Here is a 15,971-nt window from a genome sequence, read left to right on the forward strand (position 1 = left end):
ACAACATGAATCCGTCCTAGCTACTGGGTTTTGTAAAAATAAAGAAGCACTTCAACTGCCAGTCAGTCAGGCTGCAAGAATGACTCAGACCCACTGTGCCTGACTCACTTTTCCTTTGACCACCCCCTTATCTCCTTTGAGGGACCTGGCCTATGCTGGTACTGTGCCCTGGCAGAGAAGAAATGAGATAATAAAACATACTTCCCTCAGATATGAATATAATGTGGAGATGGGATCTTGTTTTGGGGCTTATCTTGGGAGTTGTACAAGCCCAAGGGTGAATGAAAATCTTCAGTAAAAATTTAAGTCCCTTAGGAATTAAAGGTAGATCTTGGCTCATGATGTAAACAAAATCCTCATACTTCCTTCAGACATCATAGGTCTGTTCTCAAGGGAAGGGAATGTGTTTAAAGCCTGGTATATTATATTCATATTGTTATACTCACATCGAGCTCTTTCTGTTCTATAAAATTGCAAATAGACCAACATGAGGACCTTTTCTCTGTTATGAAAAAGTAGTAAAAAAAAATCCAAGTCAGAAAATGTACCAATTCATAAATATATCTGAGATACTTTAGCAATTAAGTAACAACAACAGCAACAACAACACCACCACAACCAACAAAAACGCCATGAAATACAAATCCTGAAAATTTCATTTCAAACAAGGATAAGGAAACACCAATATTTTCTGGCTCAACAAGGGTGAGTTTGTGAAACCTGTGTACTCTTAATGGTTTTTTTTCCTTTATAATAGAAGTTCAGACATATAAGACAGGTCCGTTTCTTTCTCATTTATTAAACTTTGAGATGTTAGTATAGCTGATATAAATATGATCCAGATAGAAAGTAGAGATGATTTAAAAATACAGTACGAATAATTCTTTCTCCAAGTACAGAACTTTTAAAAGTATATTTACAATTTTAATTCTGTGGTTTACAGTAGTATTAACCTTGCCTGTAATCAGAGTCCTTACTTGTGAATGAAAAAAAATTGACTCCTTTTCAAGCCCTGTCTAATCTGAATAGAGGTCAGCACCGCTTGATAAAGCTTCTATTGCTATTTTTCTTCCTAGAAGTCAAGTAAATCAAGTAAAGGAATAAGTAAAGGAGATGAAAGTTGTTTCTGTACACTTCCAACTTCCTTATACCTTGGGTTGTGAGCAGTCACATTTTCATGGAATGGCCCAGCCTTCATTCATTCGGTTAAATAGCTGAGGAACAATGTCACATTTAGTTTGGAAAGACTGTACTAATGGAGAATCTGTGCCACTCATGGTCATGATATAGGTGAATTCTACAGTTTTAGATTAAAATAGACCTGAAAATTTCCTGGGAACCTATATTGGTGGCGAGAGATATATACGTGAAGAGCTAAATTGTCATGTAATGAGTGTAACATATTGTCCTGTGCCTACAGATTCCAATTGAAAGGAATGGCTCTTGGAAACTGGTCTTTTGTGACTGAATTCATCCTGATTGGTTTAACAGAACAGCCCAACCTCCAACTCCCTCTCTTCTTCCTGTTTCTTGTAATGTATGTGGTAACAATAACAGGGAACTTGGGTTTGGTCATTCTAATTGGGCTGAATTCACACCTTCATACCCCCATGTACTTTTTTCTCTTTAACTTGTCTTTGATAGACCTCTGTTACTCTTCAGTTTTTACACCCAAAATGCTGTTGAACTTCATATTAACTAAGAATATTATCTCTTATATGGGGTGTATGACCCAACTCTATTTTTATTCATTTTTTGTTATTTCTGAGTGTTATGTATTAATGACAATGGCCTATGATCGCTATGTGGCCATCTGTAATCCACTCTTATATAATATTGCTATGTCTCCTAAAATATGTTCCTATCTTTTGCTTGGTTCATATTTGATGGCATTTTCTGGTGCCATGGCACACACAGGATTCATGCTCAGACTGACCTTCTGTGAGGCAAACACCATCAACCACTACTTTTGCGACATCCTACCAGTGATGCAGCTGTCCTGCACCAGCACCTATGTCAATGAACTGGAGGTTTTAATTGTTGTGGGCATCAACATCCTTGTGCCCAGCATCACCATTTTTATATCTTATGGTTTCATTCTCTCGAGCATCTTCCACATCAACTCCAATGAGGGTAGATCCAAGGCCTTCAGCACCTGCAGCTCCCACATTATTGCTGTTTCTCTCTTCTTTGGATCAGGTGCATTTATGTATCTTAAACCTTCTTCAGTTGGGTCTATGGATGAAAGAAAAATTTCCTCTGTCTTTTACACCAATGTGGTTCCCATGATGAATCCCTTAATCTACAGCTTGAGGAACAAAGATGTAAAAGTTGCCCTGAGGAAAACCTTAAGTAGGTGGAAGCTATGATAAAGAGAGCATCTGTATTTGCCTTTAGTTGTGTGAAAATGTATCTATTTTAATAAAATATTAGAAGATGAAATGTTTTTCTATTTGAGTATTGTGTAATTATTAGGTATACTTTCAATTTGTTTGCATGTTTTGTTAGTAATAGTTACTCTTTCTTCCTTCATTTATTATATATTTTATCTTGTTAAAAAGTTTTAATCCATTGAATTTTAATTTTGTTATCGATATTTTTTCTTCTAGGAAAGATAAATTATTAAATGATCAAACAAATGCTAAGGTAAGAGTTTGGTACTATAATAAAAGTATTATACTTTTATTATATTTTAATGAAATCACAAGTGAGGCTATGTCTATTTTTTATCTCATCATCTAACTTCACAAATGAATATCTCAGGTATAGACAAAGTTCCCATAAAATTATTAATGCAAGACATTGTGCTGTTGTAAACTGTAAAGGTTGAGATAGTATGTGGTATTTTTTCATTCATCATTTTACCAAAAACTCATACTAAGGACTTTTCTCATATTTATCTAAAATATAGATAGTATACTGATATGCACCAAGGTTTATAATTAAACTGTCATAATTGTTTGAACAAAACACCTCAAGTAAAAGAATGCCCTCTTTCTTACTTTCTAATAAAATATTTATTAGTTTTCTTTCAGTAAATGTGAAAAATAAAATCAATCAAAACAACTATTGCTTGTTTAGAAAGTCGACTGATTTGGTTTTAGATAATTAACACATTTTCTGGGATAAATGTTGATTTATATTCTGTCAGAAAAGAGTTAAATGGCACATTCTGTTGTGATTTATAATAGTTTGGAAGTGACTGCCTAAAGAGACAGATTTTTGTACAAAAACAATCAAAAATGTGAATTTGGAATATTTTTAGGTGTTAGATATTTAAGATCAGTAGGAAAGGAAAGAGCATAATGTGACCTCATATGATAACAAACGCAAAGCCAAAGTGTGTGAGTTCCCTCCCTCCCAGAGTGTAGGGCTTCAGTCTCAATACATATTTGTTATGTGAGACACTGTATTATCTTCTTCTTTCAAAGTTTTAAGAAAAGCTACAGTCTACAATGATTAGACAATGACTATATTCAGATGTAAAAGGAAAATGACTACATTTAGATGGAATAAGATACTAAAACAGTGACCAGGTGAGAAGGTTCATTAGGTAAAGGCACCTGCGACAAGGCCTGATGGTCTATGTTCAATTCCTAGAACCCAACCTGATGGAAGGGGAAAAAAAACTGATTCCCAAAGGTTGTCCTCAGACTGCCACATATGTAACTTGGTACGCATATAACACATGAATTAATCACTAATTAAATAATTTAATAAAGAATGAAAGAGGAATGTTAATTAGAAGTCAAGTCAAAAATTTAGAAAATTTTTAAAAATTAAAATTATAGCACCCTACTATGCTCCATCTCCAAACTAAAAGGTCTTAAATATATTGGACTTTCCGACTTTGCTAAGTACAACGGATTGAAGTTATTTAAAATGATAAAATACTAATTTCTGTCTGTCAGAATATGTGGGAACAATTAAAGTTTTTCTGATATCTGGACATTTTTATATGCTGATAAAGTGTAGATGCATCATCTCCCAAGCACCTTATTTCCCTTGGAAAAGCTTAAACATCTGAACGCAAATGGATAAGTCAAGTAATTAGAAAATTTGTTCTCAAAACCAAACTATTATATTTCTTTTCTAGAATAGAAGGTTGTATTCTTTCTACCTTTGGGAAAACAGACCAAAAGGTGATTGTGCTGAAGATAGTAATCAATTAACAGTAGACTGTTTTGTACTAAAATAATGCTCAGTATTTTGGTGTTTTTATTATAGCTTTTTATTTATGTGTCGATAAGTTTAGTAGAAGTAATTGTTAGTTTGTTCACTGTGATTAGATGTTAGCCATTGGCAGCACTCATTTTCATTCCAAAATTTATATTTGTAAAAGAGTTGACCTCTCTTTTAGTTTTTCTTTCACCTGTAGATTTCCTACTATTGGATGAGAGACTTTCATTATAGAATGGGCAGAATTTATAATTATGCAAGTATCATTTCTATTATTTCTACTTCTACAGAGTTGGGGTGCATTTACATTATTATACATTCTAATATTCAAAATTATATCACTAATGTTTTATCCACCAAATCTCAAAATATAAATAAATTTTGTTATAGCGTTAGAAAATATATTTGTTTTTGTTCTTTAATGGAATTTGGAAAATATTTTTTAAATAAAAGACTAATTAAATTATTACAGTTGCTGAGTTTAAGATGCATTTATCTGATTTTCTGTTCAAAGAATGGAAACTCAAAATACATAATGTCATTGAAATAGAACTGGTGATGGAGAGAATGGTCATATAGTGTAAGCATTTGCTACACAGGCATAATGTTCTGAGTGTGGATCCCAGTATCTTCATTATAATAAAGCCAGGATTGGATATAACAAAAGAGCTAGAGTATGAACAGACAGGTGGAACACTGCTTCTGCTGGCTGGAGAGTACCTCCATATTTAATGAATAGAACTAGATTTCAAATGACTAGGGCTGAGAGTGATAAAGCAAGGAACTTGACCTCTTTCTTTGGTACACATGTGCATATACCACAAAATTAAATACAGCACATACAAACACACACACACACACACACACACACACACCAGAGAGAGAGAGAGAGAGAGAGAGAGAGAGAGAGAGAGAGAGAGAGAGAGAGAGAGAGAGAAAGAGAGAGAGAAGAGCTAAGAATTGAAAGAAAAGCACGGGGCTCAGTTCTTCCTACTTTTAATAAAAAACATGTTTCTAAAACAATATTAAAACTTGGACATACAAAGTAGACATAGAAAGGATGACATAGAAAGTAGATTTTTTCTTAAAACATACAAAGGAGATTGGGTGACTTTATCTTGAAATTACTTAATGTGACTCTTAAGGAAACCTCAAAAATAAGGTATTTAGAGTATATTCTGGTTAGGGTTTATGAAAGCACAAATGGAGTTTTGAGTCATAGCTTTTTTGTTTCTCATCTTCTACACTTTTGGGAGCATACTTTTGCATTTCTCTTTACCATATAACCACCTAGCACAAACAATCTGTACTAACTGTGTAACAGGAAATGTATGGCCATACATTTTGTACAATGATAATATGACAGAAGTTTAGTAAAAGAAAATGAGAAAGGTAGAAGTCCATAACATTTCATGCTGATGTGTCTCATGTACAGAAAGATAGTGGTACAAGACAAAGTGTTCTATGACCACAAAACTTAGAGTTACCTGAAGAAAGCCTACATCCTGAAAAGAGAGATAAACACACATAAGCCTGGACAAGAATAACCTCTATTAAAACAGTCAATAAAATGGCAGCAATTGATTTTCAAAGATAAGGATGAAAGTGGCAATCTCAACTCTCTAATTAAAGACACACGCTAGCAGACTGGGTTAAAAAATAAATCGCAGTTTTTACATGCCTCCAAGAAATGCCCATTAATGGTGAAGATGAAAAGAGAGTGACAAACTAGAAATCCAAGTTCCAAGCGAATGTAAATAAAAAGCAAACCTGTTTATTAGTATTGATATCTTAAAAATAATCCAAGATTATTCAGATGGACAAAGAACATCCATTCCTACGGACAATCATCAGTCTAGAGGCTATTACATTTTTAAATTATAAATTCATCAAACCTTAGCACACCCAAGTCATAATTTCAATGCCTCATTCCTATCAACACGTGCAGGATTCAGGCAACAAAATAAAATCCCGAATTAAATGACAACATAAAACAAAATAACTTCTCAGAAATGAAAGGGATTTTTGTGTAAAAACTACAAAACACATCCTTCTCAGCAGCCCATGGACCTTTTCTAAAAAGAGATGACATTTTAGAACATAAAAAAGTTTCAGCAAGAAATAGAAAAAAACTGAAGTGTTTTCTGGAGGCTTATCTGATTACAGTGGGTAAAAACTGGAATGAAGAATATGAGACTATATTATGTCATAGAGATTGAACAACACAACACATATCTTAATCATGAATATTATGTAAAATGCGCCAGAAAGGAAACATTTGTAAAACAGAATGAAATGAAAATGTAAAATACCAGGCCCTGAGGCTGTAAGAAAAGCATAAGTGACAAGTTAAATGCTTACATTTTGAAAATTAGAGAAAATTTAATAATGTTACTGAATAAAATATACTAAGATTTAAAAAAAATCAATTAAACCTGAAAGAAGTATGTGGAAAGAAATAACAAATATTAAGGCAGAAGCGAAAGAAATGGAAGGATTGTTGGGAGGGTGTGACTGTGAGGGGAGGCAGTGAATAGCTGGATGTAAAGTGAATTAAATAAGTAAATAAAGAGAGAGGAAGAAAGACAGAAACAAGTAAACAAAGACAACAACAAAAGAAAGATAGAAATAGAAATGAAAATAGAAATACAAAAAAGAAATATGTAGAGGATTATTTAAAGATAAATAAGACTTTCTATTCTTTATCCATATTAACAAAAGAGAGAAGGGACAAATTAATAACATTAAAGATAAAAATAGATGACATTATAATATAGTTTGATGAAATTTGGAGGATCTTTGTGGCATATTGTAAAATCTTGTATTCTAGCAAATTAGAGAATCTAAACTACTATTCTAATTCTAAAACTGCAAAATAATAATAAATTATGTTTATCTTACTAATAAAAGGGTATGAAATATTTTTTGGTAAAATACTAGTAAATCAAATTCACAACTCACCCCGAAAAGCATTCACAATGATAGCTTGTCCTTCATCACAGGGATTCAAGGGTAGCTGAATATAAGCAGTTCAACAAAATATTAAAAATCTTATTCCTCATGATCAAATTACCTCTATAAAATATTATACCAAATAAGAAATGGTGGGTCTGCAAAATGGAATAACATGATATCACACATTAGTAGACTCAATGATGAGAATTATGTGTTTATGTCTTTATTCATTATCACTTCACTCATTTCCAGGCCAATTCCATTTTCTGGTAATTGTGAATAGAGCAGTGGTCAGTGTGTATGATTATATATCTCTGTATGGATATAGAGTCCTTTGAGTATGTGTTCATGGATGGTATAGCTCAGTCATGGTATGTCTGCTTCCAGCTTTTTGAAGATTCTGCATACTGATTTCTATAGTAGCTACACCAGTTTATATGCCACCACAATGAATAACTCTCCCTTTTTCTCTACATCTTCATTGGCATTTGTTGTAATTTGATTACCTGATAACAGCCATTCTGACTTGAAAAGGATGGGATATCAAAGTGGTTCTAATTAGCATTTTCTGCTGGCTAATATATTGAATACACTCAAAAATGTTTAATATTTTGATGATAATTTGTGTATAACTTCCCTTTCTACTTTAATTTTCCACCAAGCTGCTAGGGTATGGCAGCATAAAAAATGTTGAAAATTTAAAAAATAAAAAAGACACATGAATAAACAAAAGGAAACCAAACTATCATGAGATTAAATTTTCACTATTTCCACTCATGCTTAGATATTACGTTTTATGTATTTCATTTAAAGAGTAGTCCTAGTTTAATTTTTAACCACCAAATAACAAGTTTGTTGACTGGAAAAAATCTTTAGCTTTTTACTAATAAGTTAATGACAAAGCAGAACACCAATGAGAATATGTCAATTATTTGTTTAAAACATTAACTTGAGTTGATGTACCATAAAGGTGATTTTGTTTGTTCATTTGCTTTAAGAAATATGATGCCTTATTATGTAGCCCTGTCTGGTCTGGCATTTAATATGTAGAGTCCAGCTAGCCTTGAACTCACAGAAATATCCGTGCCTCCACTTCTTAAGGGGTGAAATGAACCGAGTGCACCACTACACACAGAACAGGAAGTGTGACTCTCAGTTTGGGGGGCAGGGTCTGGATATATTGCTCAGTGGAGGAGCACATGCCTAGCATGGGTAACTTCTTGAATTTGATACAGATCTATAAAAACATAACATGACAGTGAGAAAAATATTTTCCAAAAGGTGACTTTCTTGAAAGAACACAAAAATAATGAGATAAGTAGACAATAATCGTAGTAGACTCTGTGGATATGGTAACAAAGAGAAAACAAAAGCAGCAGATTTCCCTTAAGAGGTGAAGATGACTGGCAGATGGGAGTTCAGTATTGGCCCAAGCAGGGACGAAGTACATTCCCTAAAGGAGAAGTCATAACTGAATAGGAACTGCTCCCTAAAGGTCTAGATATACATCACATGCATACAAATGAAAATCCCCATTTCCTCTTTATATCTGAGGTCTGTGACCAGAGAAGCGACTGAGAAAGCTACTTCCTTAACCACAGTCACATGTAGGACAGTGTAAATTCTGTATAATATCTGGTGTCTTGCCTAGTGGCCAGAATGACAAGAAGAGCTGTATGTCTTTTGTGGTTCTTCGCAGTGTTAGGGAATAGCTTTATGATTATGATCATTAGTTCATAAAGATTTCCAAAGAGGATGGGATATTAATTTTGTACTGCATCATATTAGAATAAAGGAAATCTAAGTTCTTTTCAGGATACCAGGGTAAATAAAACCCATAAGTAAGCAAAAAGTTTTCTCACCAGAGGAGGGTAAGTTTTGAATTAATGCTTATATTTTACTTTTTAATAGACACTCTCGCTTAGCTATCTCTAACTCTAAAATGCTAATGTGGGATGAATTTGTTTTAACCCACGTGTTTATGAAGCTGATTAAAATGTGGCTTTGTTGTGCATAGGCCTGCTTTTGTTTGGTTTTCATGTACAATGAGGTGACCTTAAGACATACACTCTTAACTATTCAAGTTGTCGGTCAGGCATAATTTCTGTTAATATGTTAAACAGAAGATCTCCAGAGCTAGGCATCTTTCCCAATTGAATGGATTTCTTTTTAACACATAGTTCTTGTATGTTTAAAACCAACATCTTTTTTTTTTTTTGGTAGCTTTTTATCTTATTCAGGGGTTTATACAAGTGACATTTGACGTCTCTTTACTCTTTAATCCTGAGAAATTTTTCTTCCATTTGCTCTAGCAACCAACATACTATGTCCTGTGTGTGTGCCCTATGTCCTCTATTTTATCACAAACTATGTTATCACACATATAATATAGGTCATAAAGTGTTTTCCGTTTGTAGCTTTGAGCTTATCACTTTTACAGTAAGGTTTTGTATCTAAGATCTTCCTTTCCTTTCTAATTGGTAAAGTCATAAAATTCAACCAAAATTCACTGGGAAACATACTGAAAACTGGGAAGAAGATGTCTATAGAGTTAATAGAATAGGAGAAGTTGCTTTTGGTGTCCTAATCAACAAGTTCTATTTCAATAGATAGAGTTCACTTCTGCATTTAAGGGTTTTGTTGCGAGAGGGCTGGTAACTAAACTGGAGAGGGATCCATCAATAAGAAACTGGAAAACGAAGGTAGTCATCTCTAGGGAATTTTTTTACAAACACTTAACATCAGGAATGCTGCAGCTTACTTCAAAGAGCTGCATGCTAGAAACAGTACCTGACTGGAAGCCCCTGAGGATCTGTTTTTGGATGTCCTTGATTAGCGTGGCCTCTACTTTCTTGATGAAAGTCCCCTCAAACCATCAGCATAGACACATATTTTTCTGCATAAACTATCCCTAGAATTAAGTTATTTAATGTTTCAATTCTACAAGGGTCCAATTTAGCTCAGTACTATGTTATTCTAGCCTCTTCCATCATAAGGGAGAGGATGAATTAAAGAAACAATGCTAAAAAAGAAAGGACAATTTGACTTGGCACAACCTGCTTCGCCCTTCTCCTTAGATTTTCTAATAGTTATATTGTGTATGTTTAGAAGGGAATAGCAGACTTTTTTGGTAATGTGTTATCATGAAATGTGGTTGTTTTATTTTTTTCAAATTAATAACCTTCAGACATTTCTAATACATATCTTGCTTACATAGGAGAAGTTTTGGTGGTGTGTTTTTAATGTTACCTAATTTCATGTTTTTTCTTCCTATAGATTATTTTAGAGAATAATGGCTCTGGAAAATGCTTCCCTGGTCACCGAGTTCATCTTGATGGGGTTAACAAACCAGCCTGAGCTAAAAATAGCCCTGTTCCTACTCTTTCTGGGGATGTACATGATAACTGCATTGGGGAATTTGGCTTTGATCGTACTGATTGTTCTAAATTCTCAACTTCACACTCCCATGTACTTTTTCCTGCTTAACTTGTCCTGCATAGACCTTTGCTATTGTTCAGTCATTACACCTAAAATGCTGATGAGTTTCATAGTAAAGAGGAATGTCATTTCTTATGAGGGATGCATGACCCAGTTCTTCTTCTTTGCCTTTTTTGTTATATCTGAATGTTATGTGCTGACAGCAATGGCCTACGATCGCTACGTGGCCATTTGTAACCCCCTCTTGTACAACATTGTCATGTCTCCTAAGGTGTGTTCTTATCTAATGACTGGTTCATATTTGGTGGGGTTTTCTGGTGCCATGATCCACACTGGATGTATCCTTAGACTGAATTTCTGTGATGGAAACACTATCAACCACTATTTCTGTGACATCCTCCCTTTGCTCCAGCTCTCCTGCACCAGCACCTATGTTAATGAGATAGAGTTGTTCATTGTAGCAGGAAAGGATATTATTGTACCCACTGTGATCATCTTTACCTCTTATGGCTTCATCTTATCCAGCATACTCAAAATAAGGTCCACAGAAGGTATGTCCAAAGCCTTCAGCACATGTAGTTCCCACATAATTGCTGTTTCTCTGTTCTTTGGATCATGTACATTTATGTATCTTAAACCCTCCTCAGTTGGATCTATGGACCAGGGAAAAATATCTTCTGTCTTTTATAACATTGTGGTCCCCATGATGAATCCATTAATCTATAGCCTTAGAAACAAAGATGTTAAAATTGCTCTGAAAAAAACCATAACCAAAAGAAAGTTTTAATCAGAATTTGGTATCCTTTTTACCTTTAGTTATAATTCAAGTTTTATTGTTTATTGGTCAATGTGTGTGTGTGTGTGTGTGTGTGTGTGTGTGTGTGTTTATTTTTGAATTGTTTTATTTTTTATTTCATTTTTATTTGCCATTGAGAGGAGAATTTGTAACATGTTTCATTTTCAGTAAGTTTTCTTTGATCACTGCGATTGGAAAGCTTTCATCTTTTTGAGAACACCAAAAAAATATAGTTTAAGCAAAAAGCTATTTCAGCAATTTAAGAACATCAGTAAGTAATTAACTATTCCTTTCATTACTATCGTACCAAATTCTCAAATGTATTAGTGGTTCTAAGAGGTCCAAATAAAGATTACATAAATAATAGTTGTCAGCATGTCATAAGACAGTATAGTTATTTGTATTTTTTTAAGTTGCAAGCCAAATAGTCTATCTCTAATCCTGATTTCCTTTGGTGAACATATGTCATTTGATTTGACAGTTTCCCCAGCTTTCTTTCTGTACTACCAGACTGTTGCAAAACATGGTTCATACAGGCAAGTTTTCATCAATAATGTATTCTACTTTTCCCACTTCATCCACATCCATTGTTACTCCAAGCTTTGTAATATGTTCATCCCAGTGTGTTATGGTACAATATTTATAATGAAACCAAATAAAGATATATTGAGTGTTGTGTGAATTTTACAGTGACATCTGAAATACTCCAAAAAAACGTATTCTATAATAAACCACAGGGGCTTTCCCATGACTGGCTATAGAATCGGGAAGAATAGTGATCACACTAATCTATTGCCACTGAAAGATATAATGTAAGAGCTTTGCAAACTCAGGTTCTCAGCTCAGGAGCATCACTATCAGTTGGAAACACTAGAAATAGAGTCTGTCCATCTATGTGTTATTAATGATGGTTCTGATGCCTCCTCAAGGTCATTGGAAGTAGAGCTCATTGTAGCACAACTGTTGTAGGAAAGTCATCCTTAATGACTTATCTAGTGGTAATCAATGTGAGCCAAGAATATTTTCCTATTTCAAATAAGACTGTTAACGACACAGGGACGATACTTTTAAATGACAATCACTGAAATGGAAAGACATCATTTTCTAATAACAATAGATGTTTTAAGCATAAAACTTCAAATTAATTTCAGACATGGAAAACTCAGATGTGAGGTCAATAGAACTTTTCCAGTGAATTAAAAGGTATTAAGGTACCACTAATTTCATTCATCTTTGCTTTTCTAAACATTTCTGTGTATTCAAAATTTCAAAAATCATGTTTTTCATTCTTTGGAAGAAATATGGTATAAACATCTTATTGATCAATTACATTAAATTAAAGATGATGGGGGGAAGATATCATAGTAGATAAAGGGGTTACATGCAATCCTGACCTTCTCCCTCTTCATCCCCCCCAAACCAAGTGTGATAGAAGAAAGGCATTTCTAATGACGATACTGGAAACTCAGAGATAGGTGGGTCCTCAAACTCACTGGTCAGCAAGCGTAGTCTAATCGTCAAGTTCTTGGTCAAAGTGAGATACTATCTGAAAACCACCTACTCCACCCCTACGCCCTACTCCTTTGAGGGTGCTCCTCCACTCACCCATCCACTCCTGCCTCATCACCCTAGCATTTCCTTATGCTGGGGCATTAAGCCTTCACAGGACAAAGGACCTTCCCTCCCATTGATGTCAGATAAGGCCATCATCTGCATCCATATGCATCTGGAGCCATGGGTCCCTCTGAGTGCATTCTTTAGTTGGTGGTTTAGCTCCTGGAGCTCTGGGGGGATCTGGTTGGTAGACATTGTTGTTCTTTCTATGGGGTTGCAAACCCCTTCAGCCCCTTCAGTCTTTCCTCTAACTTCTCCAATGGGGTTCCCTTGCTCAGTCTAATGGTTCACTGCAAGCATCTGCATCTGTATTGGTTAGGCTCTAGCAGAGCCTTCCAGGAGACATCCATATTAAGCTCCTGTCAGCAGTTCTTGGCATTAGCAAAAGTGAATGGTTTTGGTGGCTGCATATGGAATGGGTTTCTAGGTGGGGCAGTCTCTGGATGGCCTTTCCTTCAGTGTCTGCTCCACTTCCTCCCCTGTGTTTCTTCTAGACAGGAGCAATTCTGGGTTAAAATTTTGAGAAGGTTAGGTGGCCATATCTCACCCGGGGGAGTGTTCCTAACCTTTGAATATTGTTTCTATAGGTTCTTTCCTCTTTGATGGGTATTACAGATAATGTCATCCCCATTGGGTCCTGAGAACCTCTTCCATTATGGCATCTGGGATCATCTGTTGGCTACGGCTAGTTCCCCATCCCCCATTACTGCACACTTCTGTTCAATGTCCTCTGTGTCTTCCCACTCTTACACCTTATGAATGCCCTGCTTGGCAGTGCTATAATTTCGCCCTATATTTTACATTACCCTGTGCTTTGCTTTTATAAGTTAGGACCAGGGAAGTACAGGTATGAAATATCTATGGCAGGTGGGGCATTTAACAGTTATGATTTAGTACTTTCATAGCTGGGACATTTGATAGTTACATTTTATGAACTTCTATTATGGATGCCCTAATTTACATTTGCAGCAGTGGTAAATAAGCATTTCACTTTTTTCCCTATTCTCCACAACGTTTTCTGCTATTTGTTTTTTTGTCAATAAAAGTTCTGGCTAAAATAAGGTGGTATCTCAATGTAGTTTCGATTTGTGTATCCACTGTGATTTTACACACACACACACACACACACACACACACACACACACACACACACACACACACAGAGAGAGAGAGAGAACTATATATCATTTAAAAACTGAATTATTTGTTCATTTATCCATTTATTGATTGAATGATTATTTTAACATTTTTCAGTTTTTTCACAGTACAAATATTAGTACCTTCTTACAAATACAATTGGCTAAAATTTCTTTCATTATGCAGCCTGCCTCTTTTCTCTTGATTGTTTTATTTCCTGAGGCAGGGAATTTTGATTTCATTCAGTCTTACTGCTGTAATTCTGCAATGGACTATCAAGTTCTTTTTTGTTTTTTATGTTATCTTGATACTTTAAATCTTTTCTATTTTTTTTTTAATTTTTTATTGGGTATTTCTTTATTTACATTTCAAATGTTATTCCCTTTCCCGGTTTCCTGTCCATAAGCCCCCTATCCCCTTCTTCTCCCCTTCTATAAAGGTCTTTACCTCCCCATCCACCCTGCTTACTGACTCTCTGCCCAACAATCACCTATACTTGGGATCAAACCTTGGCAGGACCAAGGGCTTCTCCTTCCATTGGTGCCCAGCAAGACCATCCTTTGCTACACATGCAATTGGAGCCATGGTTCAGTCCATGTATAGTCCTTGGGTTGTGGTTTAGTCCCTCGAAACACTGCTTAGTTGGCATTGTTGTTCTTAATGGGGTTGCAAGTCCCTTTGTCTCTTTCAACCCTTTCTCTAATTCCTCCAACGGGGTTCCCATTCTCAGTTCAGTGGTTTACTCCTAGCATTCGCCTCTGTATTTGACATGTTCTGTCTGTGTCTCTCAAGAGAGATAAATATCCATTTCCTGTCAGCATGAACTTCTTAGCTTCATCAATCTTATCTAGTTTTGGTGTCTGTATACATATGGGCTACATGTGTGGCAGGCTTTGACTGGCCATTCCTCCAGTCTCTGCTCTAAACTTTGTCTCCATATCCCCTCCTATGGATATTTTTGTTCCCCTTTTTAAGAAGGAGTGAAGCATCAACATTTTTGTCATCCTTCTTCTTGAGCTTCTTGTTGTCCGTGGATTGCATCTTGGGTAATTTGAGCTTCTGGGCTAATATCCACTTATCAATGAGTGCATACTGTCGTGCCCAACCTCGACCAGCAAGGAAGACACGACCAGAGAAGATCTTCTTCAAGCAGTTTACTCAGGAACCCTGATACAATCTTCTGACCCCGGGGAGCCCCCGCACCACACTTAAATAGCTAGCGCTGGCCAATCCTAGCAAGCCACATGGGTCATGCAGATAGGCTGTCACTATGCGAACGTTAGCAGGCCAGGCAGTCATAGCCAAATAAGGACTTGCTTGCTACAAGGAGCACTCACCATTGGGAGGGTGGAAGGCAGAAACCAGCGCCATCTTTGAGGCGCGGCACGTCGCAGCTCCCTACAGCATACCATGTGTGTTTTTCTGTGATTGAGTTATCACACTCAGGATGATATTTTCTAGTTCATTCCATTTAGCTTTCATGAAGTCATTGTTTTTAATAGATGAGTAGTACTGCATTGTGTAGATGTACCACATTTTCTGTATCCATTCCTCTGCTGAAGGGCATCTGGGTTCTTTCCAGCTTCTGGCCATTATAAATAAGGCTGCTATGAACATAGTGGAGCATGTGTCTTTGTTAGAGCATCTTTTGGGTATATGCCTAGGAGAGGTATAGCTGGGTCCTCATGTAGTGCAAGATAGTTTCAGAGTCTTACTACTTCGTGTGTTTCTTTATCTGTTCCTCTAGTGTTGTCAAAGCTTTAGAATTTACATTAAGTTCTGGATCCAAATTAAATTTATTTTTGCATAAAGTGACAGAAAGCCTCTAGTTGTTTTTGTATTGTTTCATACA

At 35.5% G+C, this 15,971-nt stretch overlaps 2 protein-coding genes across 2 annotated transcripts; both read left to right on the forward strand.

Annotated features, from left to right (window-relative positions):
- The first annotated feature begins 1,433 nt into the window (after positions 1–1,433).
- On the forward strand, positions 1,434–2,369 carry LOC116906823 (olfactory receptor 8B3-like). The gene has a single exon (XM_032909706.1). The coding sequence runs from the start codon at positions 1,437–1,439 to the stop codon at positions 2,367–2,369; it is 933 nt and encodes a 310-aa protein (XP_032765597.1). The 5' UTR covers positions 1,434–1,436.
- Positions 2,370–10,426: 8,057 nt separating this feature from the next.
- LOC116906873 (olfactory receptor 145-like) lies at positions 10,427–11,359 on the forward strand. The gene has a single exon (XM_032909785.1). The coding sequence runs from the start codon at positions 10,427–10,429 to the stop codon at positions 11,357–11,359; it is 933 nt and encodes a 310-aa protein (XP_032765676.1).
- The last annotated feature ends 4,612 nt before the right edge of the window (positions 11,360–15,971 follow it).

This window comes from Rattus rattus, chromosome 8 (assembly GCF_011064425.1).
Source record: "Rattus rattus isolate New Zealand chromosome 8, Rrattus_CSIRO_v1, whole genome shotgun sequence".
Taxonomy (NCBI): Eukaryota; Metazoa; Chordata; class Mammalia; order Rodentia; family Muridae; genus Rattus; species Rattus rattus.